The sequence below is a fragment of the Henckelia pumila genome, chromosome 4 (genome assembly GCF_033568475.1).
Source record: "Henckelia pumila isolate YLH828 chromosome 4, ASM3356847v2, whole genome shotgun sequence".
Taxonomy (NCBI): domain Eukaryota; kingdom Viridiplantae; phylum Streptophyta; class Magnoliopsida; order Lamiales; family Gesneriaceae; genus Henckelia; species Henckelia pumila.
In genome coordinates this window covers 167,646,311-167,671,944 of record NC_133123.1, presented here as the reverse complement: position 1 = coordinate 167,671,944, position 25,634 = coordinate 167,646,311, and the positions used below count along the sequence as shown (strand labels likewise).

Below are 25,634 nucleotides of genomic sequence, written 5' to 3'. Positions count from 1 at the left end.
TTTCTAAATAAAATCAATAATTCTCTGCAAGCACAAAAACAACAAAACACCTACATAAATCTGCTCGAAACTAACAATTAATAATAAAAATCATATATAAATTAAGTGTATAAAATACACTTATCACACTTCAAGTTTGAGTCTGCCAATTTCTGTCAGAATCCTCATATTTCGTGCTTCTCACCGCCACGCCGCTACTCACCACCGTCGACCACCGCCCACCGCCACTGTTCCGATCGACAACCACCATGCCAGCCAAGCGATTCCGTTTGTCCGGCCCCACCGCTGCTAGATCATCCTCCTCCACTGCACTCTCCAATCGGTTCGTCTCTCAGGAAGCCCAAGAAAGGTACAAACATGCTCGACTCAATTGCAATCCTATTGCTGAGCTTGGTTTATCTTTGGATTGTAATGATTTTGTGGCTTTGGGGATCAATAAGCGAAAATGGAATGTATTTTTCAATGTGCCCGAACCCGCCATTGTTCCGATGGTTCGGGAATTTTATGCTAATGCCCCTACCCGAGAGGACTCTAATTCTTTTGTCCGAGGAAAGCTTGTGTCGTTTGATGCTGAGACCTTGAATAGGTTGTTTGATACTCCTGCGGTGGATGATAGTCAATTTAGGAATTTTAAGGCGAATCCGGACTATAATTTTATTTTGAGAGATATGTGTTATGAGGGTGTACAGTGGCACGATCCCCTCCGGTTCACTCATTTTCCGGAGTGATTTCTGAAACTTGAGTCGGCTTTACGGTATGCTTTAATAGCCCGACGACTTTTACCAGTGCTACACACAGTTGACGTGCAGGAGGACCAGGCTATTCTTGTGTATGCTTTCACAAAGCGGTGGCCGATTGATATGGGCACTCTTGTCCACGATTCCTTTCTTTATTCGATGCGGACTCCGACGGTGGACCTCTACTTTCCTCACACCATCACCGCCCTTTGTCGTCAGGCGGGTGTACAGATCAGTCCCAATGAGGAGTGGCTCCCGCCTTTCAAGACTGTGGATGAGAAGCTTGCCACTTCCAAGCAAGCGAAGCGCAATTTAGAGTTTTATAGCAGTCAGCCTCATGTTGGGAGCTCCTCTAGCATTCGTCCACCATAGCCAGCACCTCCTCTCCGCACCGCTCAGGACATGGTCGTTGAGAGCTCCGCTTTCGACTACTATGCCATGGATTATTTTCAGTCTACTTCCACTCATCTACAGAATGTGGAAGACATGATGCGCAGCATGGCAACGCAGTTGGGACTTGATACATTTGGCTTTCGACCAACACCTCATTATCCACCTCCATTCCCATTCCAATCTGACATGCCACCCCAGTTTGCTCCGGTTGCACCACAGGATCCCTCCATTCCAGATGAAGAGGATGATTAGTCACCAGGGGAGTCTTTTTGTTTCACTTTTTGTTGTTGCATTTGCATGTGTTTCTGTTGTCATTTTTGTCTTCTGAAGCATTGAGGGCAATGCTTTAGATAAGTATGGGGGGGGGGGTGTTTAGTTATCGTGTGTTGTGTTCATTCTGTTTGAATTCATTTTGTTTCGTTAGTTGCATCTAGTTCGTATTCATAGCATATCATTTTGTTGCTTGTGTGTTGAGTCAAGAAAGAATTGGATAGCATGGCCAATGATGAGACTTTCTTTGCTTTGTTTTGAAACTGTAATCCATGACCGTCTGCCTGTCTGACCAATTTTAACTGGTGAAACCAATTAGATGAATGATCTCTGATACACTCTGTGACTTGTGCTAGAATCTGAGTTTGAAAAATGCAAACATAGAGATGATTGAGGCGTTGTCGGGATTTTTGGGCCTAATTTTCTTTGAATTAATTATCTCTAGTTTCCCTTTTGAGCCTACACTTATATGAGTACATGAGGTACATTTTCTGAAAATTATTGATAATCATCGTTCACTGTTGGCGATTGTTTGCTTCTGCACTGGTTGAAATTTGTATAATTCGATGGTGAATTGAAACGTGTCTAGAACTAGTTCGAACACTTTTCGAGGCGCAATACGGGAAAAACTGTGATTAGGGATGATTTAGGAAATTTTTCTGTGAATCGTTTGAGCCTTTCAAGCTGCCCATTGATACATTCTATCCTTAGTACTTTATTTGAGCTTTAATGAAATCGAATGACATGCGTGAAAACGTGTGGTAAACCCCCATTCGGCATCTTTTCAAGGTCCTACACTCAATACCTAATAATAGATTAAACACTAATTCCCACCTTAAAAGGAGTAAATTGAATATGTGAATTGTATATCCTCCTGAATTTGAATTTGAAGAGTGGAATGGTGTGAAAAAAGAGAGAGACAAAATTAGTGGTGAAAAAGAAAAAAAGAAAATTGATAGAATGGGTTGAAAAGGAAAATCTGAAAAACAAGTGAATCAATGGTTTGATGAGGTGATTTGGAATGAAACAAGAAGAAGGAGATGAATAATAATGGTTAGTCGTCATTTACTCCTTTCTTTGAACTGTTATCCTTCATTTGTAGTCATAAGCCAGACCTAACATTACAAGCTTATTAAGACCTCTTGACCGAGTCACAGTTGCCCAATATACTAGTGGAGAAGAGTTGTGAGAATTTAGCATATGGACTGTTGATAGACACTGTTGATGAGTATGAATTTTTAATCAAAACACGCACACACTATTTCTCTTTGTATTAAACTGATTGTGAGTGTGTTGATACCATCTGTTTGATCCCCTTGTTACCTTAAAAAGTACTCATGATATATGAATGTGTGGATTGAATTTGGATGAAGGTACTTTGAAACATGAGTTGAAGAGATTATAAGTTTATGCGGTGGACTAGTTTATTTATAAACTTTTACGTGTTAGTAGGCTTGATGTGATTGGATGTGAATTTTTAAAAATTATTGCTGAGGCCATTGCTCCATAGTATTTCTTGATTTTTTTTGTGTGTGTTTGTTTAGTCTTGCTTGAGGGCGAGAAAGATTTAAGTATGGGGGTGTTGATAAGTGTGTTGAGTATATATTATTTTGTGTCATTTTATATTTATTTCGCATGCATTTATTTTATTTTTGTGAGTTTTGTTAGTGTTTTATTTTATGTGCTTGTATTATACTCTCCTTGTTGAATTTTGTAGGAAAATGAAGATTTTAAGAAAAAACTATGCGGACAAGGTGCGCGCGCGTGAGGTCTACTCCTCGCGCATGCGCAAAGTTAAAATCCAGAGCCTTCAAAGACAAGGCGCGCGCGGGCGAGTTCATAAACCCCCCCCCCCCCCTCGCGTGCGCAGAAGGAATAGACAGAGACTTTGAGAAGAGCTCGCGCGCGCGCGAGGCGTTTATGAGGCCACTGATTTTTTAAGGTGCGCGCGCGAGCTTTGCCAGGCGCGCGCGCGCGCACGTGTTCGAAGATGCTTGTGCTCGAGAATTTTAGGTCAACGAGGATTCCAATTGGCGCGGACAATATAAATAGAAGTTGTATGATATTTTTAAGGACTTTTTGACTTTTTGATTACGCACGAAGGCTGACGGCGGCTGTGGAACAATTCTTCAGATTTTCTTCTACTCTAGTATTTTTTATTTTATGATTTTAGACTTGGTTTGTTTAATCATGTTTATTAGTGAGTAGTAGTTTTTATTCGATCAAGGCCATGTGATTGGGCCAGATAATTTATGTATAAAACTTGATTTATTTATTTGAGATTTTCAGACTTGATTTTATTTTATTGATTGTTGAATTTATTTTTGTCTTGTGAATTTCCTGGCCAGTTATTTGCTTGCATGTTAATTGATTCCAATTCTATAGAGGAGGTTTCGATTTTGATCACTTCGATACTCAACATAGTGTAAAACTGACTAGAAATAGAATTCGGTTTCATTATGCGGTTTGGGTGTAAACTGAATTTTCACAGTTATTAATGCATTCAAATTTGATTAGAATTACAAAAGATTAATCCGTCAAATTTGAATAGGTTTGATTGTTCTAGAAATAGTCATTTGAAAAAATTATAAAAATTCCCGTGAATTAAGATTAAGTTTGATGTTTTAGATCGACTGCTCGTTACATGAATTGTCTGGTACCTACGTGAGCCCTTGATCGAACTTTTCCCATATTTGAATTAATCCAAATTTTCCAGCTGTGTTTTGCGTAATTTATGTTTAATTGCAATTTTTAATTATTAGTTTAAAATCTGAAATCACTATTTGTGATTAGTCTAGATTAAGTAAAAATAAATATATTCTAGTAGTCATAATTATACAGTCCCTGTGGGTTCGACATTCGAATTTTATTCACTATCTATAATTTGTCCTGGTACGCTTGCCAGTTGATTTTTAATCATACCGATTTAGCCGGTCACTTACCAATAGAGGGGCAATATGGTGTTTAACGGGAGAAATCTCGGCATCCATGCCGACATAGTATATTGCAGCCATGATTGATTGATCAAATACGAGGAACCGTCACAATCAATGATCTAAATTCACAAGAAAAAGAAAAGTTTAAGTTAAGTAAGTTTCAAGAAAGTTCAAGTTTAAGTTTCAAGAAAAGTCTAAGTAAGATCCAAGTTTCAAAGCGTGAGTTGGCGTGAATTCATTGCTTACAGTTTGTCTCATTCTTGTTTATCATACAACTTTTCAGTTTAAGTTTCAAAGTATTATATGTACTGTACTTTAAGTATTGCCACATGTATTTTTAACCCTTGTTATTTTACTACCTATACTTGCTGTGTCATTAGAATCACTATGCTTGATTGGGTGCAGGTGGGGAGGAGTACCTAGAGATCGAGGGGCAGGATCCTCGGGGTTGAGGTCGCCGGTGGTGAAGGCCCTTGATCGTTGCTACTTTTTAAATTCCAAAAATTTTATGAATGTAATAATGAATTTTAAAATTTGAGTATTTTCTGTAGTAGGCAGTATGAGTTTCCCTGCGCTTAAATATTTGGCATGTAACTTGATAACAGCTTTTCCGCAACCGTGTGGGGTTGCATTTCCTTTTTAGAGATTATGTCTATCATGTTTTGATTTTATCGGGTGTTTATTTTTATGTGTTTTAAATTGCTGAGTGTGACAGGTTGGCTTTAAGTACTTACAAATAGGTCATGGCAAAATTTTTAAAAATTCGTATTTTTCTTTATTACTTACTTAGATTAGAGGTGTGAGTCGTTTCAGTTGTGATCAAAACACGGTCTTGGTTTGGGCTGTGCCTACTGTCGGATGCCGAAACTCAAGGGATCTCGTCTCAAAGTCTGTAAGATTTAAGCTTTCGTTATTCCTATTTTTTAAGTTTGGCAGCACTAATTTCTAAGATTATTTGAGCATGAATACGTTTAAGGAAAAACATTTTTTTCTTAAGGCATGAAATTTAAATATTTGAATTTGAACTTGCATACAGATGGTACCTCGTCGTGATCCTTAGGCACCGCTGCCCCACCGCCTCCTCCACCTCCTCTGCCCCTCCACAAGTAGATGTTGGGGCTCAGGTGCTAACGGGTTTGGCCCGTATTTTGGTGCAGCATGTTGAGGCTCCGAGGGCTAGACCTAGTGCGGTTTATGAGCAGTTCAGGAAGATGGATCCAAAAAATTTTTTTGGTACTACAAATCCGATGGTAGCGGAGGGCTGGATTCGCTTGCTAGAGGCGATTTTTTGCTATATTGAGTTGGGAGATGCGGACCGAGTTCGTTGTATGACGTTCCTTCTCAAGGATGACGCCGTCTTGTGGTTTGAGGGTATGGAGCAGACTGTTGATGTTGCCACACTGACTTGGGAGGCATTCAAGACCCTCTTCAATGAGAAATATTTCACTGCTGAGGTGAGGGCACAGTTGAAGAAAGAGTTCATGAGTCTCCGGCAGGGAGATCTGACTGTATCAGAGTACGTGAGGAAGTTTGAGAGGGGTTGCCACTTTGTGCAACTGATTGGGAATGATGAGGCGGAGAAATTTCAGCACTTTGTGACTTGTCTGAGGCCGCATTTCTATAGGGACATGACTATGGCTGAGCCAGTGGATTATGCAACCGTGGTCAGAAAGGCGTTGATGTCTGAGCAGTCCTTGAAGGAAATCAGTGCCGAGGCACATAGCAAGAGGCCTTTCACTCATCAGGGTCACTAGCAGCATAAGGGCAAGAGGCCGTTTAATGGGCCGCAGAGACAACAGGGACCCTTTAGGCCCCATGGGCATCAGGCCCAGAGACCCCAGGGACATTCCTCCTAAGTTGGGGGAGAAGCCATATTGCACGGTTTGCAAGCGTGCCCATTCAGGGAGATGTCTAGATGGTGCAGGAGTTTGCTTTAAGTGCAAGAAGCCGAGATACTTGGCTAGTGACTACCCGGAGTTGAGGAGGCCAGTGCCAGGACGAGTGTTTGTGATGCAAGCCGAGGAGGCCGATCCAGACACTACACTCATCACAGGTAAAATTTTATGATTTTGGTTAAGAGCAGTTAAGTGATTCTCTGATGCAATTTTGATTATGGGTTTTTCTTGTTGGGAATGCGTAGTGTGCTAGAATTGGAGTATTTTGTGAATCTTGGGTTGGCGTAAAAATTTATATTATGCTGCATGTTATGGAAGTTTGACTATGTTATCATGTGTAATGCTGAATTTGAGAACTCGATGACTTAGAATGAACCTAAGTAGAACTTGCCTTATTTAATTTCAATCTTTCCGTGGTTGTAATCACCGTTTATGAAGGTAGGATTTTAGTAGCCAGTGTAGCCACTAGAGCTTTGTTAGACTCAGGGGCTACCCACTCTTTTATTTTGGAGGCTTTTGCCCATAAGAGGGGTATTAAGCACGAGGAGCTGTTGGTTGGATTCTCAGTGACTATCCCTTCAGAGGAAGAGCTATCCACCCGGAGCATAGTGAAGAATCTTGAGCTGTTATTGCAAGGGCAGTCAGTAGTTGCAGATCTAATAGTGTTGCCCATGCTTGAGTTTGACTTGATTCTTGGGATGGACTGGATGATGAAGAATGCAGTGGTGATTGACTTTCAGCAGAAATCAGTGTTAGTCAGACCGGTGGGAGAGGAAACATTTTGGTTTGAGGCTGCTAGGAGTTTGAGGAAGACTCGGATCATATCCTTTTTGCAAGCTCAGCAGCTCATTCTTGATGGGTTCGAGTCATTCCTAGCCAGCTTATCTTTGACCAAGTTGCCAGCACGTCCAGTTGTTTCAGACGTGGATGTTGTCAGAGATTTTGGGGATGTGTTCCCAGATGATGTTATCGGTATTCCGCCTGATAGAGAAGTTGAGTTCTCTATTGACTTGATTCCAGGCACCGTGCCAATTTCTAAGGAACCCTACAGATTGGCTCCTACAGAAATGAGGGAACTGAAAGAGCAAATTAAAGAGTTGATTATCAAAGGTTTCATACGCCCTAGTTTCTCTCCGTGGGGAGCACCAGTCCTCTTTGTGAAGAAGAAGGATGGGAGTCTTAGATTGTGCATAGAATACCGAGAGTTGAATGGGGTAACAGTGAAGAACAAGTACCCGCTTCCCCGTATTGAGGACCTCTTTGATCAGTTGCAAGGCGCCTCCGTATTTTCAAAGATTGATCTCCATTCCGGTTATCATCAGTTGAAGGTGAAGGAGTCAGATGTGTTCAAGACAACTTTTAGGACTCGTTATGGGCACTACGAGTTCCTTGTGATGCCGTTCGGACTGACGAACGCGCCCACGGTCTTCATGAATCTTATGAACCACGTGTTTCAGCTGTACTTGGACCGATTTGTCATCGTGTTCATAGACGCTATTATCATCTACTCTAAGAGCAGGGAAGAGAACTCGCAACATTTGAGGATGGTTTTAGAGGTGCTCCGAGATCGGAAGTTGTTTGCTAAGTTCGACAAATGTGAGTTTTGGTTGGAAAGAGTAGCATTCTTGAGTCATATTATTTCCAAGAGCGGTGTTGAGGTAGACCCCTCCAAGGTTCAAGCAGTGAAAGAGTGGTCGATACCTAGAAACGCCTCGGAGATTCGCAGCTTCCTTGGATTAGCCGGTTACTATATAAAGTTCATCTAGGGCTTTTCATCCATTGTTGTACCCTTGACGGGATTGACGAAGAAGAATGTTAAGTTTGTGTGGAGCCTAAAGTGTAACACCCCGTTTTTATCTTAATTGATGTTATTTGAGATAAACAGTGATTTTAGAATTCAAGAGCCGACTTTTTAGAGAACAGGGTCTAATTTGCAGTTTTTGGAATTTTCAGGGACTGAAATGCAAATATGGGATTTGTTATATTATTAGACTTTTACTAAGTCTTTCCCATCACTCCTTCATCCCCTCCAACTGTGTTCCATCCATTGAAGGCGAGAAAGCTTTCCCCCAAGCTTTGTGATTTCGATTCTAGCTCAATCCGTCCGATAGAATTGATTTCTGACTTGATATCTACGATCACAGCGACGAGTGCTCCGTTTGGAAGTAATTTTATCTTAATTCTGAGAAGTTTGAATTTATCGATGTTGTCAGAATTTGTTTATATTCGGAGAGGATGATTATGAGTTAGCAGTGATCGTATATCTAAGACGGTTCAAAGATCTAACGACGATCGGAATTGTTATGATTTTTCTTGTCATTTTCGAAAATCTTGATTTTGAGATGTGTTGATATTGTGTTGGGTTTGATGTTTGAGGATTGGAATGAGTTTGTTGAGTTGTTGTTTTGCTGTCTGCATTTTCGGTTTGGTCAGTTTACAACCGTTATGCCGTCAGTTTGAGTTTTGGATATCGTTTCGATGTTTTGAGTTATACCGAGCTTAGTATGAGTTTTGATATCGATTTTGATCACTATGACTTCTTCTGATAGATTGAATTGAAGTTCTTGGAGATTGTGAGCCTTGCAGTCTTGATCAGTTTGGAAAAGTTGAGCCGCTATAGTATCGATGTCCTTCTTTATCGATTGATTTAACTTTACTTGGATATTTATTGAGGAATTGTTGTTTTCAGATTGAAGTTTTGGAACGACAAAGAAGAGGTATAAGATGACTTTGGAATGGAGTAGGACGATTAACTCGAATCCGGATTGATTCGAGTGTCCTAGAAGAAATCACATATTGCATGTCTTGAATTCTTATTTGATTATATGATTGAATTTATATTGAGTGTATGAGATTACATATGTATTCATATTGAGCCTTGATTTATTCAGATTGAATTAGATGATCTAGGGATTGTAGTCGTGTAGCTTGGTAGGCGATTTACTACCTTGTCGAGTAGCTCACTATAATGCTCTTGAGTCTAGAGGATTAAAGCATGCCACGTCCACCTCGAGAGGGAAGTCGGTGTGATTGTAGGATGTTTTAACCTCGGGATCCCAAACCAAAGAAAGAAAGAAGAATTTCAATTGATTATCTGAGTCTGATAATCCAGAAGTTTTAAAGACATGCATATCATTTTAATTCAGTACTTGAATGGATTAATTGATAATATGAGGAATGAATTCATAGTATGATTTCATATGTTTATTTGATTGCATGTTAGTCTCTTTTATTGGGAATATTATTCTCACGGAATTATCCGGCTGCTGTCCTTGTTTGTATGTGTACTTGGCAACAGGTGGGGCAGGACCGAGTCAGAGGCAGCATGGCTAGATGGTTGAGAGAAAAGAAGTGAGGCCCTTGGTTTTAAGAGTTGAACTGAATTCAAACTCTTATGTATTTTGGTATTGTAAGCCTAGAATTAAAGCATGTTCTATTAGTTTCGGATGAATGTATAAACTCTAGAACTACGTTGTATGGATTATGCATGTTGAACTAGTTTATGCATGTGATGGTTATGTTTTAAGTTGAGTTGGAAATTGAAGAGGAAAACCAGAAATTTCTGGTGCAGAGTGTCTCGCTCGATCGGCAGACTCTTACCGATCGAGCGAGCACCCTTTCAGCGAGGCAGAGTCTGGGACATTTTGTGCTCGCTCGATCGGTAAGATTTTACCGATCGAGCGGGGGTCCTGAATTTTGGGCAGAGAGTTGGATTGTTTTGGCCCGCTCGATTGGTAAGATTTTACCGATCGAGCGAGCACCCTTTTTTTTTAAAAAAAAAAAAAACTTTGTTATGCCTTAATCCTTTTAATTAGATTGTGTTGATCTATTGCCTTATCTTAAGAATAGAAGATTAGAATCTAGGCCTCACATTAAGTGGTATCAGAGAGATAAGTTCCTGGAATTTGTTCTAAAAGTGAGCGGGGTAGATCGAGTCCGCTTGACCTTAAATTCTCGCATGTGATTGATTAATTCTATGATTACAGAATATGCGAGAATTCTTTATGAATTGAAAATTTATTTGAATTACGTGACTTGGAGATTTAAATTGTTAAAGCATGATTTGATTGAGATATGAATTGTTTTCATGCATTGATCTGAGTTCCATCTATCGAATTGGTAAGACGATCAGAGGTTTTGTGACACTGAAACGGTGAGATGTGAATTGAATTATCCGTGTTCTAACCCCTGTCAATTTAGATGGGTACTCGAAGAAGGCTAGACCTGAATACTCTACCGATTATTCCTACGACAGAAACTCCTCCGATTATGACTCCTCCGGTGGTACAGATGGATGACACGATCACGCCTATGGAAGCCTTACTGAAGAGGTTCCAATCTTTTAGGCCGCCGTATTTGAATGGGAAGGAAAATCCGATCGATTGCGAGAGTTGGTTGGAAGATATTGATCAGCTCTTTGAGTCGCTTGACTACTCGGATGACCGCAGAACGAGACTGGTAATTCATCAACTTCAGGGAGTGGCAAAGAGTTGGTGGATGACTATCAAAAGAGCCAAAGAAAATAAAGGTACGACAATTACTTGGGCACTTTTTAGAGCAGAGTTCTATAAGAGATTCTTTCCAGTTTCCTATCGAAATGATAAAGGTGCCGAGTTTGCAAATTTGAGGCAAGGTAATATGAGTATCGAGGACTATGTTGCGAAGTTTGACAGTTTATTGAGGTTCGATCCGCATATTGCCAACAATGAGGAGGCAAAAGCAGACCAGTTCATTAACGATTTGCACCCTGACATCTTTATTCTGGTGAATACTGGGAGGCCAGATACTTTTCTGATGCGATGGATCAGGCAAAGGGAGCAGAAGTGGGGCTGATGAGGAAGAGGGAGAATCAGTACCAGCCTCAACAGCAACAGCAGAGGCAGAATCAGAATCAACCACAGATGAATGAGGGTAGTAGCAGTGGTGGTAGCAAGAAGAACTATTTCCGTCCCAAAGGAAAGCAGTTCAAGAAGTCAGGAAGCAGTTCTTCGAGCTCGAGTGGTTCGAGACAGTACGGTTCTGGACAGGGTTCAGGTTCCTTGGGAGCTTCATGTAATAAGTGTGGAGGACGACACTATAGCGACCAGTGTAGGGGAATCTTTGGGAACTGTTACATCTGCCAGCAGACAGGACATTATGCTAGACTGTGTCCACAGAGAGGTTCTGACCAATCTCAGAGTAGGAATACCTCTCGACAGTCATCTCAGCCTCAGAGACAATCGACTGCAGTTCACTCGTTCCAACCTCAGCAGCAGAACCGTTAGGGAGGTAACCAAAGTTCGAACCAACCTTCCCGACCGCAGGCTAGAGTGTTTGCTCTGAATGAGGATCAGTCTCAGGCAGCACCTGATGACGTGATTTCAGGCAACTGTAAGATTTTTGGATATTCTGCATACACCCTAATAGATACAGGTGCATCTCACTCGTTAATATCAGAGAAATTTGTTTTGATGCATGCTTTACCTGTTGAGCCTTTACCTTCATTTGTTTCGGTTACTTCGCCTTTGGGTGGAGGAATTGTGTCGAAGAATTTGGTTAGAAACTGTGAGTTGAAGTTTGGAGAAAATTCGATCGAGTTTGACTGTATTGTACTTAGTCTGTCTGATTTTGATTGCATTGTTGGGATAGATGTTTTGACTGAGTAGAGGGCTACAGTGGACTGTTTTCAGAAAGTAGTTCGGTTTAGACCAGATATGGCAGATGAATGGAGATTCTTCGGTAAGGGTTCTCGTTCTAAAATTCCTTTGATATGTGTCTTATCTATGACTAAATTATTACAGAGAGGAGCCAAAGGATTCCTTGTTTATGCGATCGATATTCTGAAGTCTAGTCCTGAACTGAATGATATACCAGTGGTTAGGGATTTTTCTGATGTGTTTGCAGATGAGATTCCGGGATTACCGCCTACTCGTGAGATTGAATTTGGCATCGAACTGACGTCAGGTACTCAGCCGATTTCTAAATCTCCGTATAGAATGGCTCCGATCGAATTGAAAGAACTGAAGGAGCAATTGGAATATTTAATTTCCAAGGGATACATTAGACCGAGTGTGTCGCCTTCGGGTGCTCCTATTCTGTTTGTGAGGAAGAAGGATGGCTCTATGAGACTCTGTATTGACTACCATCAACTGAATCAAGCGACGGTGAAGAACAGGTATCCTTTACTGCGTATCGATGACCATTTTGACCAGTTGCAGGGTTCTTGTATCTATTCGAAGATAGATTTGAGGTCTGGGTATCATCAACTGAGAGTTCGTGAAGAAGATGTCCTTAAGACTGCGTTTCGAACGAGGTATGGCCACTTTGAATTTCTTGTCATGCCGTTCGGTTTGACCAATGCCCCAGCAGTCTTTATGGGATTGATGAACCGAATCTTTCAGCATTTTCTTGATGAGTTTGTGATTATTTTCATTGATGATATCTTAATATATTCTAAGAGTCGTGTCGAGCATGCAGAGCATCTGAGAACAGTTTTACAGATTTTGAGGGCAGAACAGTTATTCGCCAAGCTTTCGAAGTGCGAGTTTTGGCTTGACAGAGTTGTCTTTCTGGGGCACATTATTTCAGGAGATGGGATTGCTGTTGATCCCAGCAAGATAGAAGCAGTGATGAACTAGCGCAGGCCGACTTCTATGCCATAAATCCGCAGTTTTATGGGTTTGGCGGGTTACTATCGCAGATTTATTCAGGTTTTCTCTTCTATTGCGAAGCCTATTACCCAGCTGACTCAGAAGAATGCTCCTTTTCTGTGGACAGATGATTGTGAAGCCAGTTTTGTTGAGTTGAAGAAGAGATTAACCAGTGCTCCGATTCTTTCTATTCCATCTGGTTCCGGAGGTTTCACAGTTTATTGCGATGCTTCTCATCTTGGTCTCGGATGTATTCTTATGCAAAGGAAGCACGTGATAGCATATGCGTCGAGGCAGTTGAACCGCACGAGACTCTTTATCCAGTTCATGATCTTGAACTCGCTGCTATTGTTTTCGCCCTGAAGATCTGGCGTCACTACTTGTATGGTGAGTCTTTTGAGATCTTTTCAGATCACAAGAGTCTTAAGTACTTATTTTCACAGTCTGAGTTGAATATGAGGCAGAGGAGATGACTAGATTTATTGAAGGACTTCGACTGCAAGATTAAGTATTACTCGGGGAAGTCGAATGCAGCTGCCGATGCTTTGAGTCGTAAGCTTTGCTCTTTATCACTTTCGATGATTGGTGTTTCTCGATTGATCGATGACTGTTGCACTTCTGGGTTGGAATTTGAGTCAGATAGAAATCCGATCAGAGTTTGTACGATTCAGGCCGAGCCAAAGTTGTTTGTGTCGATCAGAGAAGCACAGAAATCAGATGAGAGTATTCAAAATTCGTTAGAGAAGGTGAGATCTGGACACCAGTCTGAGTTTCAGGTCAGGGATGATGTTTTATTTGTGAATAGCCGTATTGTTGTGCCTGAGATTGATGAGTTAAGACAGCGTATTCTGAGAGAGGCACATTGCAGTTGGTTCAGTGTTCATCCAGGAGGCCGAAAGACGTATAACGACTTGAAAAGTCAGTTCTGGTGGAAGAAGATAAAGAAGGATGTGGTGAGGTTTGTATCTCATTGTTTGAACTGTCAGCAGGTTAAAGCCGAGAGAAAGAGACCAGGTAGGCTTCTACTCAGTCTGTCTATTCCGGAATGGAAGTGGGATCATATTTCGATGGATTTCATCACGAAACTACCCCGATCTGTTTGAGGATGCAATGCCATTTGGGTAGTGATTGACCGTTTGACGAAGTCTGCTTGTTTCATTCCGTATCGGATGACATACCGACATGATCAGATGACAGAGTTGTATGTTAGAGAGATTGTCAGATTGCACGGTGTGCCGAGATCGATTGTTTCAGACCGAGATCCTCGGTTTAATTCCCATTTCTGGCATAGTCTAAAGGAAGCCCTTGGTACTAGATTGCACTTGAGTACAGCATATCATCCTCAGACCGACGGTCAATTAGAGCAGACGATTCAGACTCTAGAGGATATGCTGCGAGCAGTGGTGCTTGACTTTGGCACTACTTGGCAAGATTCATTGCCTCTCGTAGAATTTTCACACAACAACAGCTTCCAGACGAGTATAGGAATGGCACCATTCGAAGCGTTGTACGGAAATAAGTGCAGATCTCCTCTGTACTGGGATGAGATGTTTGAGTCCCCAGACTTGGGACCAGATATGATTTGTGATATGGCTGAGCAAGTGAAGATTATTCGATTGAGAATGAAGACTGCTCAGGACCGACAAGCGAAGTATGCAAATATCCGACGCAGACCTCTATCTTTTGATCAGGGTGACCGAGTATTCTTGAAGATTTCTCCGTTTAGAGGTACTATTAGATTTGGGAAGAGAGGAAAGTTGGAGGAAATTTGGCACCGAGATTCATCGGCCCGTACGAGATTTTACAAAAGATGGGAGATCTAGCCTACCGATTAGCACTTCCTCCTTCTTTATCTGGTATTCACGACGTATTTCATGTCTCGATGCTGAGGAAATACCATCCCGATCCTTCTCATGTGCTTCAGCCTGACGAAGCCGAACTTGATGAAACTCTGAGTTACTTTGAGAGACCGATTCAGATCCTTGACATAAAGGAGAAGCAGCTCAGAACCAAATCGATCCCTTTGGTGAAAGTTCAGTGGAGTCATCACGGAGTCGAAGAAGCGACTTGGGAGACAGAATCTGACATGAGACAGATATTTCTTGATTTATTCATCTGATGTGAGTTCTTAATTCTGTTCTTGAATTCTTAATTTTCTTCTTATGAGTTGATATCGATGATTTCGAGGACGAAATCTTTTATTAGAGGGGGAGAATTGTAACGCCCCGTTTTTATTTTAATTGATGTTATTTGAGATAAACAGTGATTTCAGAATTCATGAGTCGACTTTTTAGAGAACAGGGTCTAATTTGAAGTTTTTGTAATTTTCAGGGACTGAAATGCAAATATGGGATTTGTTATATTATTAGAGTTTGACTAAGTCTTTCCCATCATTCCTTCATCCCCTCAAACCGTGTTCCATCCATTGAAGGCGAGAAAGCTTTCCCCCAAGCTTTGTGATTTCGATTCTAGCTCAATCCGTTCGATAGAATTGATTTCTGACTTGATATCTACGATCACAGCGACGAGTGCTCCGTTTGGAAGTAAGTTTATCTTAATTCTGAGAAGTTTGAATTTATCGATGTTGTCAGAATTTGTTTATATTTGGAGAGGATGATTATGAGTTAGCAGTGATCGTATATCTAAGACGGTTCGAAGATCTAACGACGATCGGAATTGTTATGATTTTTCTTGTCATTTTCGAAAATCTTGATTTTGAGATGTGTTGATATTGTGTTGGGCTTGATGTTTGAGGATTGGAATGAGTTTGTTGAGTTGTTGTTTTGCTGTCTGCATTTTCGGTTTGGTCAGTTTACAGCCGTTATGCCGTCAGTTTTGGATATCGTTTCGATGTTTATACCGAGCTTAGTATGAGTTTTGATATCGATTTTGATCACTATGACTTCTTCTGATAGATTGAATTGAAGTTCTTGGAGATTGTGAGCCTTGCAGTCTTGATCAGTTTGGAAGAGTTGAGCTGGTATAGTATCGATGTCCTTCTTTATCGATTGATTTAACTTGACTTGGATATTGATTGAGGAATTGTTGTTTTCAGATTTAAGTTTTGGAACGACAAAGAATAGGTATAAGATGACTTTGGAATGAAGTAGGACGATTAACTCGAATCCGGATTGATTCGAGTGTCCTAGAAGAAATCACATATTGCATGTCTTGAATTCTTATTTGATTATATGATTGAATTTATATTATGTGTATGAGATTACATATGCATTCATATTGAGCCTTGATTTATTCAGATTGAATTAGACGATCTAGGGATTGTAGTCGAGTAGCTTGGTAGGCGATTTACTACCTTGTCGAGTAGCTCACTATAATGCTCTTGAGTCTAGAGGATTAAAGCATGCCACGTCCACCTCGAGAGGGAAGTCGATGTGATTGTAGGATGTTTTAACCTCGGGATCCCAAACCAAAGAAAGAAAGAAGAATTCCAATTGATTATCTGAGTCTGATAATCCAGAAGTTTTAAAGACATGCATATCATTTTAATTCAGTACTTGAATGGATTAATTGATAATATGAGGAATGAATTCATAGTATGATTTGATATGTTTATTTGATTGCATGTTAGTCTCTTTTATTGTGAATATTATTCTCACCGGATTATCCGGCTGTTGTCCTTGTTTGTATGTGTACTTGGAAACAGGTGGGGCAGGACCGAGTCAGAGGCAGCATGGCTAGATGGTTGAGAGAATAGAAGTGAGGCCCTTGGTTTTAAGAGTTGAACTGAATTCAAACTCTTATGTATTTTGGTATTGTAAGCCTAGAATTAAAGCATTTTCTATTAGTTTCGGATGAATGTATAAACTCTAGAACTACGTTGTATGGATTATGCATGTTGAACTAGTTTATGCATGTGATGGTTATGTTTTAAGTTGAGTTGGGAATTGAAGAGGAAAACCAGAAATTTCTTGTGCAGAGTGTCTCGCTCGATCGGCAGACTCTTACCGATCGAGCGAGCACCCTTTCAGCGAGGCAGAGTCTGGGACATTTTGTGCCCGCTCGATCGGTAATACCTGAATTTTGGGCAGAGAGTTGGATTGTTTTGGCCCGCTCGATCGGTAAGATTTTACCGATCGAGCAAGCACCCCTTTAAAAAAAAAAAAACTTTGTTATGCCTTAATCCTTTTAATTAGATTGTGTTGATCTATTGCCTTATCTTAAGAATAGAAGATTAGAATCTAGGCCTCACATAGAGTGTCAAGAGAACTTTGATGTATTGAAGAAAGCTCTTATGACAACGCCAGTTTTGGCTATGCCTTCAGGGCAGGGTGACTTTGTTGTTTACACCGATGCTTCCAAGATGGGACTAGGAGCGGTTCTTATGCATCGAGATAGAGTTATTGCTTATGCTTCTAGGCAGTTGAAGGAGCATGAGAAGAATTATCCTACTCATGATTTGGAGTTGGCAGCAGTGGTTTTTGCTCTCAAGATTTGGAGGCACTATCTCTATGGAGAGAAGTGTAAGATATTCACAGACCATAAGAGCCTCAAGTACTTCTTCACCCAGAAGGAGTTGAATATGAGGCAGCGGGGATGGTTAGAGTTGGTGAAAGATTACGACTGCGACATTAGTTACCATCCGGATAAGGTTAATGTCATTGCAGATGCGTTGAGTAGGAAAACAGCAGTGATTGCCTCTTTGGCAGTTTCTAGACTGTTGCAGGTTGAGATTCAGAGGTTTGGGCTAGAGCTTTATGCTGGGGGTAGAGCTCCCAAATTTTCTTCAGTGACAGTGCAGGCTACTTTATTTGACCGCATTCGAGTTGCTCAAGTGGTTGATGAACAATTGAGGAAGTGGAGACAAAGAGTTGAAGATAAGGACAATGGGTTGTATTCAGTAGTAGATGGGATTGTGAAGTTTAGAGGTCGATTTTGGGTGCCCGCAGGTGACTCTCTACGAGATAATATCATGTTAGAGGCACATACATCACCGTAATCTATCCATCCAGGCAGTACGAAGATGTATCGGGATATTCAGCAGTTGTATTGGTGGCCGGGCATGAAGTGTGACATCGCCCGTTATGTGTTTGAGTGCCTAACATACCAGCAGGTCAAAGCAGAACATCAGAGGCCTGCAGGGTTGCTTAAGCCACTCCCTATTCCCTATTGGAAATGGGAGAATATTACCATGGATTTTGTTGTTCGCTTGCCGAGGACAGTGAGAGGTTCGAATGATATTTGGGTTATTGTAGATCGTATCACTAAGTCTGCGCACTTCTTACCTGTGAGGACGACCTTTACTATGACTCAGTATGCAGAGTTGTATATCCGGGAGATAGTCAAACTTCATGGTATCCCTGTTTCCATAGTGTCTGATAGAGACCCAAAGTTTACTTCGTCATTTTGGAAGAGTCTTCATGCAGGCTTGGGTACGAAGCTTTTGTTTAGTACCGGTGGGAGATCCGTTACAGGATGAGGACTGCACAGAGCAGGCAGAAGAGTTATGCTGACCATAGGAGGAGAGACTTAGAGTTCTCGGTGGGAGATCATGTGTTTATCCAAGTAACGCCATTGAAGGGCGTAATGAGATTCGGGAAGAGAGGGAAGCTAGCACCGAGGTTCATTGGACCTTTCGAGATTTTGGACCGGGTAGGGGCATTGGCTTATAGGGTGGCCTTGCCGCCTAATCTTGATGGAGTTCATAATGTCTTCCATGTATCGATGCTGAGGAAGTATGTAGTGACCCATATCCGTAATTAACGATTAATGACTATATTAATCGTGTGATCATGTTTTGAATTATTATTACATGATTAAAGAAGTTTTTGTTGGATTAACGGACTTTGGAAATGGATTCAGAATGATCGGAAAAGGGCCGAAGGGTGACCAGGAACGGAAGCAACGTTCATAAACGGAATCAACGTTCCGATAGCTGATGTCATCCATGACATCAACAAGATGACTTCATTGCTTACGCACTTGATGGGACATCGAAAGCAATGATGGGGATTGGAAGCAACTTTCGTTAGGAAGAACGAACGCAACGTTGAGGAACGGACGTTCCGTTCCGTGTCTATAAATAGAGGGTCCGAGAGTTCATTTAAACTCGTACCTCTCCTCTCTTCTCTCTCAATTCCTAGGCATTCTAACTCAGATCTAGGGAGATCTAGGCAACCTATGGGAATTCCGGTAGTGGCATAGCGATCCAGGCATCGTAGCGGAGCTGTGGCCTAGTTTTGAGGCAATTTCCATCAGCGGGCTGACGACGGACGCAGGTATAGCTATGGTCTCCTTAAATTATTTAGGAGTATGCAATAGCTTAGTTAATGCTTTTAGATCTTATTGAATGATGCATGGGTATTTGCATTGTAGAGTTGATGATAGGATGGGAACCTAGAGTGGGACTGTTAGGAACTGCCTATAGAAGTTACGTAAGTAATGATTGAGATAGCCGGCGGCTTTTGCATGCTTATATGTTGCATTTGTGTTTCATATTATTATGCAGCATGTGCATATCATATTGTGCATGTCCATCTCTTGAGATGTGCCATGTAGGGCCGCTCAGCCCTGTTCGGACGATAGATGTCGAGCGCCCCGCGACCGATGGGTTAGCCGACACTGGCATCTGGAAGACACAGTCTACTTCCATTAAGAATGAGCATTGTACGCAGGGTTTGCTCCCCGTGTTGTACCACTCATGTCCTAGGTGCCATTACTGAGCAGTTGTATGCAGTTATCCCAGATATGGATACCCTGTCATTTGCATGCATCATATTTTTATGTTTTACCCTTGATTTTGTATTGAGCTTAGAGCTCATGTCCAGTATTTTCTGTGTACCTGGACACCCCATTCGACGGGGCAGGTGTAGGTGCAGGATTGAGCGCCAGGAGCATGGAGTAGCCAGTGACCAGTGAAGACAACATGATTAGCTGTAGGTTTTGCCCTTTAGGCTTATTTATTCGTTTGGGTTGTATAATCGAATTTGTTTAACCGGTTGTATACTGCCGGTCTGCTTTTATTTAAGTCTTCCGCAATGATTTATTTAATGCATGCTTAATTATGCTCTTAAACTCTGATTAGGTAGTGGATCCGGGTTGGGTCGCTACATTTATTGGTATCAGAGCATGCATGCAAGAGACTTGGGAGGTAGTAATAAGACTTTGGGTTATCCTTATAGGATTGATGAGACCTTGGAAGAGGTGATGATGCGGCGATTAGGTTGCCCGAAGACTATCATCATCTGCAGGATTTCTGAAGATTTGGCTTATGGGATTCCAGCAAGTGAGGACAGGAGCGATGGATCGTGTCCGAGATTTTGAGATTTATACTCATGTGGATCCTAGTTTTGGATCGAGTACCGGATGCCAGAGGATTGGTGGGGACTTACTTGATGCTTGCATCTGTACAGTCATTACCATGATGACACTACTCTAAAGATTCTTCAGTCGTAGTTGGAGAGATTGTCAGATAGACCTTCACCAGGGAATGCCTCGAGTGCCTACGACATGACAGGTTTCGAGCGTAAGGTCATTAAACTCATGCAGAACATGATTTTGCCGGTTTGCTTGTATCGATGCTTTCGGTAGGCACACGGGAAACTTCATGTTCAAAAGCATGATTTGGTTACAATAAGAAAGCTGACGGCAGATCGTGAGCAGAAGAGGTCGGCTGACAGGCACTGATGCAGAGAATATCTTGTTAGTGAGCTCGAGTTATTTCTCTGGAAGTCTTGGCAGGACGAGATACCGAGAGGGTTGAGCGGGAGCATGCTTGTATCGATGCGTGTGTCTATTAGAAGCTTCATGCTCAAGAAACAAAGACTAGTGCGATGATTTAAATACTGTATTGTTGTAGTTGTAAACAGTATTTCAGTTGTAATGAATCATCAGACTCAGACTGTATCATTCAAGTTATTGGTTGTACATTTTGTTGTATTTCGGAATACTGTAATTGTATTACATGGGATTTTAATCAAGAAATTGTAAATATCTTGAAACGATAATGATACATGTTTTATTTATCCAGCAGTTCGTGAATGATTGCATGATTGTGTGGAAGGTTGGCTTGGTTTTAGTTGATTAGTGTTCAACTATTGTAGCTCATGGGATTTGAGTGGGCCGACTGTGACTGTTTGACTTGTGGTTAGTCTAGGCGTTTTCCTAGGATTGACCTTGTTAGTTAGAAGACTAAGATAGTGCCAGTGATGAGTGGACTCATCTAGAGGCATTAAGGGTATTGTTCGATTTAGAACATCTGGCCTTTGTTCTAGGTTGTTTACTTAGAACAGTAGGCTGCCTGACCTTCGTTAGGTTGAGGCTTGTGATGATGGGTTTTCATCGGGATACCAGGTTCAGTATATGTCGAGAGTTGTGGACTATGACCATGACTAGACGTGATGGGGCGCGACCCTATGCCAGCATTACTTGGGAGCCTTTGTGCTTCAGGAGATGGTCGGTGGGAAGGCTACTCAGTCTAGGGATTTGGCGATAGTCACAATAGGGTATGACCATGGATTGGATATCAGGTTTGATATCATTGGCTAGATATCGTCTGATTTTGTCAGAGATATAGGTTGAGTATTTTGCTATGGGAACCAGTCTTGGAGGGATTTCCTTGATGAGTGTGTACTCCGAGCAGATAGGTTTTAACCTTTGGATTACTGCTAGACGCGTGGATATAGTAGGAAGACAGATTTCTACCAGCGATGGCTAGGGGTTGTCATCAGAGTTGTGGTTAGAATTTCCCTGTAATAGGATTCACCCAAGAACTTGGATGGGATGTTGATTTAAGACTTCAACTCGAATACGAGGACTACTCCATGATGATTGACTTCATCTGTGATGGATTATATCAGATGTTAAGGATTGTACATGACTATTTGAGATGAGAGGGAAGTGTGGCCTATACTCGTGAAGCCTTGGTGGTTGTCCAGGTTGGTTATCGTGGTAAGCTACCTCAATCTTGAATTGTTGCACAATCTTAACGAGGGATATAATCAGGAGCGTGTACGAAGAATGTGGAAATCTTTGGGATTCTTTAGTGTAATATTTTTGGACTTGACGAGCCGTGATGTTCATCCTAAATGAATGAGGCAAGGATAGTGAGTCCAGTTTTTGCGCTAAGTACTGTCTGATAATTTCAGAGGTTGAGCGTAGGATTTTTTCCATGGGATGGAAATGGTCTAGGTTGATAGATCACAATGAAATCTTGGGCTTAGTTCATCTTGATGTTCACCTTGGGTGAACAAGACAACAATTAGTAGTGCTGAGGTGGCACGGGATCTGTGTTAGTGACTACTAGTGGCAATTGGCTAACTCTGTCAGAGTTATGTTGATTAAGTTCAGTATACGAGGCAGCTGTCCGTAGTAAGGCACGAGATTGTGTAGATAGGCTACTAATAACTATTTTCTGGTTATCAATTATGGGTGTGTTGAAACCAGAGCGATGTGGGTATTCCAAGTGTTTGGAAATATCCTTCGTGGCAGCTGAGTCATGATTATTTATTGAGCCACGTAGGTTAGATGATCAGTGGTTGTCTAATCGGACGAGTGCGAGCGTCATTAGTTCTACGAGATCGATAGGGTAATCCAATCAGTGATGATTTGGATATGGCAATTGAGAAATATATGGGGATAGTATTTTGTCGCTTAGTGCTTGGGAGATGAGTACTTGGTACAGTCTCGGATCAGGTGATACTTTGGAATCTCTAGGTTGCCAGAGACGAATCTACTAAAAGATTCTAATTGACTTGTATCATCCAGTTTGGTGTTAACTTGATAGAGGAAACAAGCGAAGGAATTGGTAGCTCACCGGATAGTGTTCTGGTGATGATGTCTTAGTATACCGTTGGGTTTGAGATTCAACGAGAATTGTGTACTCGTATGGACATTTGTTGTCTGATCATGAGGTGTGACATTAGCTGGGATCTAGTTCTCAAGATCCAGCAGAGTGTGCCACTAATTTTCAGCGTGTGGTGCGTGAGGTCATTGAGATGATTGAGGCAGTCGTTGATCAACTTAGTAACCAACCAGGTTTGCCTTTGGGATTGAAGAATGTCACAAGATTGTGACGGATCAAATTCGTTCTTTCCAATAAGTGAGTCACATCCGTGCAGACTGTTCGTCCAAGATGTTGCGCTTTAGCAATGGACGATAGTCGGATGTGTGTAGGGTGACAAGTAATTTGGTAGTAAGTAAATTTCAATATTCCAGGAATGACATGTTCATCAGGAATCTTCGTCCTTTTAGTACTAAGGCTGATACGTTCAGCAAAGGAATGATTTGACTCTGGAGAATTCGTTGGGATTTAGTTTTCCAGGACCTTTATGTTCAACCTTGGGAGGTTGGGACGAGCGATGATGGTATCATCAGAGACTCAGAGGTGAGTTATACCAGGTGCAATGACTGTGGAGTTTAGAGACGGAATATGAAGCATTTCCATATGTTTGTGCACTGTGGAATGTCCCAGTCGAGTCTTGGTGGAAGCTTTCCTTAGTCTTGACGAGCGTACAGTGACTGCGAGTATGTATAACTATTCGGAGGATGTCCATCGATTGAAAATTCATGAGGTGAATAACCTATGGTCGAGATGATATAGATCATCGGAGGCATGATGATTTTCATTGGAGTACGCGTGGCTTCGCAGACCCATGGCTAGGAGATGACTTAGCATCATCATTGGCGAGCGATGATAGTTTTTGTCAGGGCACAGTGCTGAGTTATACTAAGAAACATGAACTGTGATTCGCACTAGACGTGGTTGACTAAATTCCCAGTACTGCTTGGGAAGCTCGTTGCTTCGATGGAGCATCGGGAGGATGACCAGGCTAGGGAATCGTGTTAAGCAGTTACGTTGGTGTATATCTTTGTGTCAACTGAATTCTCTTGAGGAGAAATTCGGGATTTGTTGTGTCAGCACAGTGTTGGGAATGGTGTTTCCTGACTAGAGGTGTTGAGAAATGAGAAGTTTTGGAACCAATAGATGGTTAGATTTGATTAGTGGTTCGACGAATGTCGTAAACCAGCCAGGTTATGACTTGGTCTTCGTCAGTCTAAGATTTTTTTCCTTTTGGACGATGATCTTGATCAAGCGGGTGTTTGTATCCTTCGTGATATGTGAAATCGTGGGCAGAAGGGAAGTGGCATCAGTGTTGTGATACGCTAGTGCCAGAGGAGTTCGACTGTCGACCAGTAGTGAGTAATTTTCAGTTGGAAGAATGTTAATGCGGTTCAGCATTAATGGAGCTTACAGGGAATTCGACATGAGTCTGAGTGTGTCGGAAGCTATTTCGACCAAACACTCAAGCAAAGGTTTTTAATAAGTTCTCGAGGTTTTACCCTAGATTTCGAGGACGAAATTTTTTAAGGGGGGTGGGGGGGATGTAGTGACCCGTATCCGTAATTAACGATTAATGACTATATTAATCATGTGATCATGTTTCAAATTATTAATACATGATTAAGGAAGTTTCTGTTGGATTAACGGACTTAAAAAATGGATTCAGAATGATGGGAAAAGGGACGAGGGGTGACCAAGAATGGAAGCAACGTTCATAAACGGAAGCAACGTTCCGGCAGTTGATGTCATCCATGACATCAACAAGATGACTTCATTGCTTACGCACTTGATGGGACATCGGAAGCAACGATGGGGATCGGAAGCAACGTTCATCAGGTAGAACGGACGCAACATTGAGGAACGGACGTTCCGTTTCGTGTCTATAAATAGAGGGTCCGAGAGTTCATTTCAACTCGCACCTCTCCTCTCTTCTCTCTCGATTCCTAGGCATTCTAACTCATATCTAGGGAGATCTAGGCATCGTATGGGAATTCCGGAAGTGGCATAGCGATCCAGGCATCGTAGCGGAGCTGTGGCCTAGTTTTGAGGCAATTTCCATCAGCGGGCTGACGATGGACGCAGGTATAGCTATGGTCTCCTTAAATTATTTAGGAGTATGCAATAGCTTAGTTAAGGCTTTTAGAGCTTATTGAATTATACATGGGTATTTGCATTGTAGAGCTGATGATAGGCTGGGAACCTAGAGTGGGACTGCTAGGAACTGCCTGTAGGAGGTACGTAAGTACCGACTGAGATAGCCAACGGGTTTTGCATGCTTATATGATGCATTTGTGTGTCATATTATTATGCAGCATGTGCCTATCATATTTTGCCTGTCTATCTTTTGAGATGAGCCATGTAGGGCCGCTCAGCCCTGCTCGGACGGTAGATGTCGCGCGCCCCACGACCGACGGGTTAGCCGGCACTGGCATCTGGAATAAACGGTCTACGTCCATTAGGAATGAGCAGTGTACGCAGGGTTTGCTCCCTGGGTTGTACCAGTCATGTCCTAGGTGCCATTACTGAGCAGTTGTATACAGTTATCCCAGATATGGATACCCTGTCATTTGCATGCATCATATTTGTATGTTTTACCCGTGCTTTCGTATTGAGCTTAGAGCTCATGTCCAGTCTTTTATGTGTACTTGGACACCCCATTCGACGGGGCAGGTGTAGGTGCAGGATTGAGCACCAGGAGCTTGGAGTAGCAATTGACCAATGAAGACATCAGGATTAGCTGTAGGTTTTGCCCTTTAGGCTTATTTATTCGATTGAGTTGTATAATCGAATTTGTTTAACCGGTTTTATTCTACCGGTCTGCTTTTATTTAAGTCTTCTGCAGTGATTTATTTAATGCATGCTTAATTATGCTCTTAAACTCTAATTAGGTAGTGGATCCGGGTTGGGTCGCTACAAAGTACATCTCAAATCCGTCTCATGTTCTCAGCTTTGAGCCTCATCAGTTATCTCCTCAC

The 25,634-nt window shown here is 41.7% G+C and overlaps 2 protein-coding genes across 2 annotated transcripts; both read left to right on the top strand.

The window, feature by feature from the left end:
* The first annotated feature begins 5,583 nt into the window (after window positions 1-5,583).
* Window positions 5,584-6,090, top strand: LOC140862300 (uncharacterized). Its single transcript, XM_073265312.1, has one exon. It carries the CDS (start codon window positions 5,584-5,586, stop codon window positions 6,088-6,090), a length of 507 nt encoding a protein of 168 aa, XP_073121413.1.
* A 25-nt stretch (window positions 6,091-6,115) lies between these two features.
* LOC140862299 (uncharacterized) lies at window positions 6,116-17,817 on the top strand. Its single transcript, XM_073265311.1, has 8 exons — window positions 6,116-6,389; window positions 6,616-7,341; window positions 7,453-7,514; window positions 10,432-10,995; window positions 11,040-11,157; window positions 11,638-11,775; window positions 17,015-17,282; window positions 17,454-17,817. Exons 1-8 carry the CDS (start codon window positions 6,116-6,118, stop codon window positions 17,815-17,817), a joined length of 2,514 nt encoding a protein of 837 aa, XP_073121412.1.
* The last annotated feature ends 7,817 nt before the right edge of the window (window positions 17,818-25,634 follow it).

What these genes read in the sequence shown, in the direction of transcription:
- LOC140862300 (XM_073265312.1), top strand. Translation starts at nt 5,584, where the DNA reads ATGGTAGCGGAGGGCTGGATTCGCTTGCTAGAGGCGATTTTTTGCTAT.
- LOC140862299 (XM_073265311.1), top strand. Translation starts at nt 6,116, where the DNA reads ATGGGCCGCAGAGACAACAGGGACCCTTTAGGCCCCATGGGCATCAGG. An exon ending in TAAAGAGTTGATTATCAAAG is followed by an intron (nt 7,342 to 7,452) that starts GTTTCATACGCC and finishes ATGGGGTAACAG; the next exon opens with TGAAGAACAAGTACCCGCTT. An exon ending in TATCCTACTCATGATTTGGA is followed by an intron (nt 17,283 to 17,453) that starts GTTGGCAGCAGT and finishes CTGCGACATTAG; the next exon opens with TTACCATCCGGATAAGGTTA.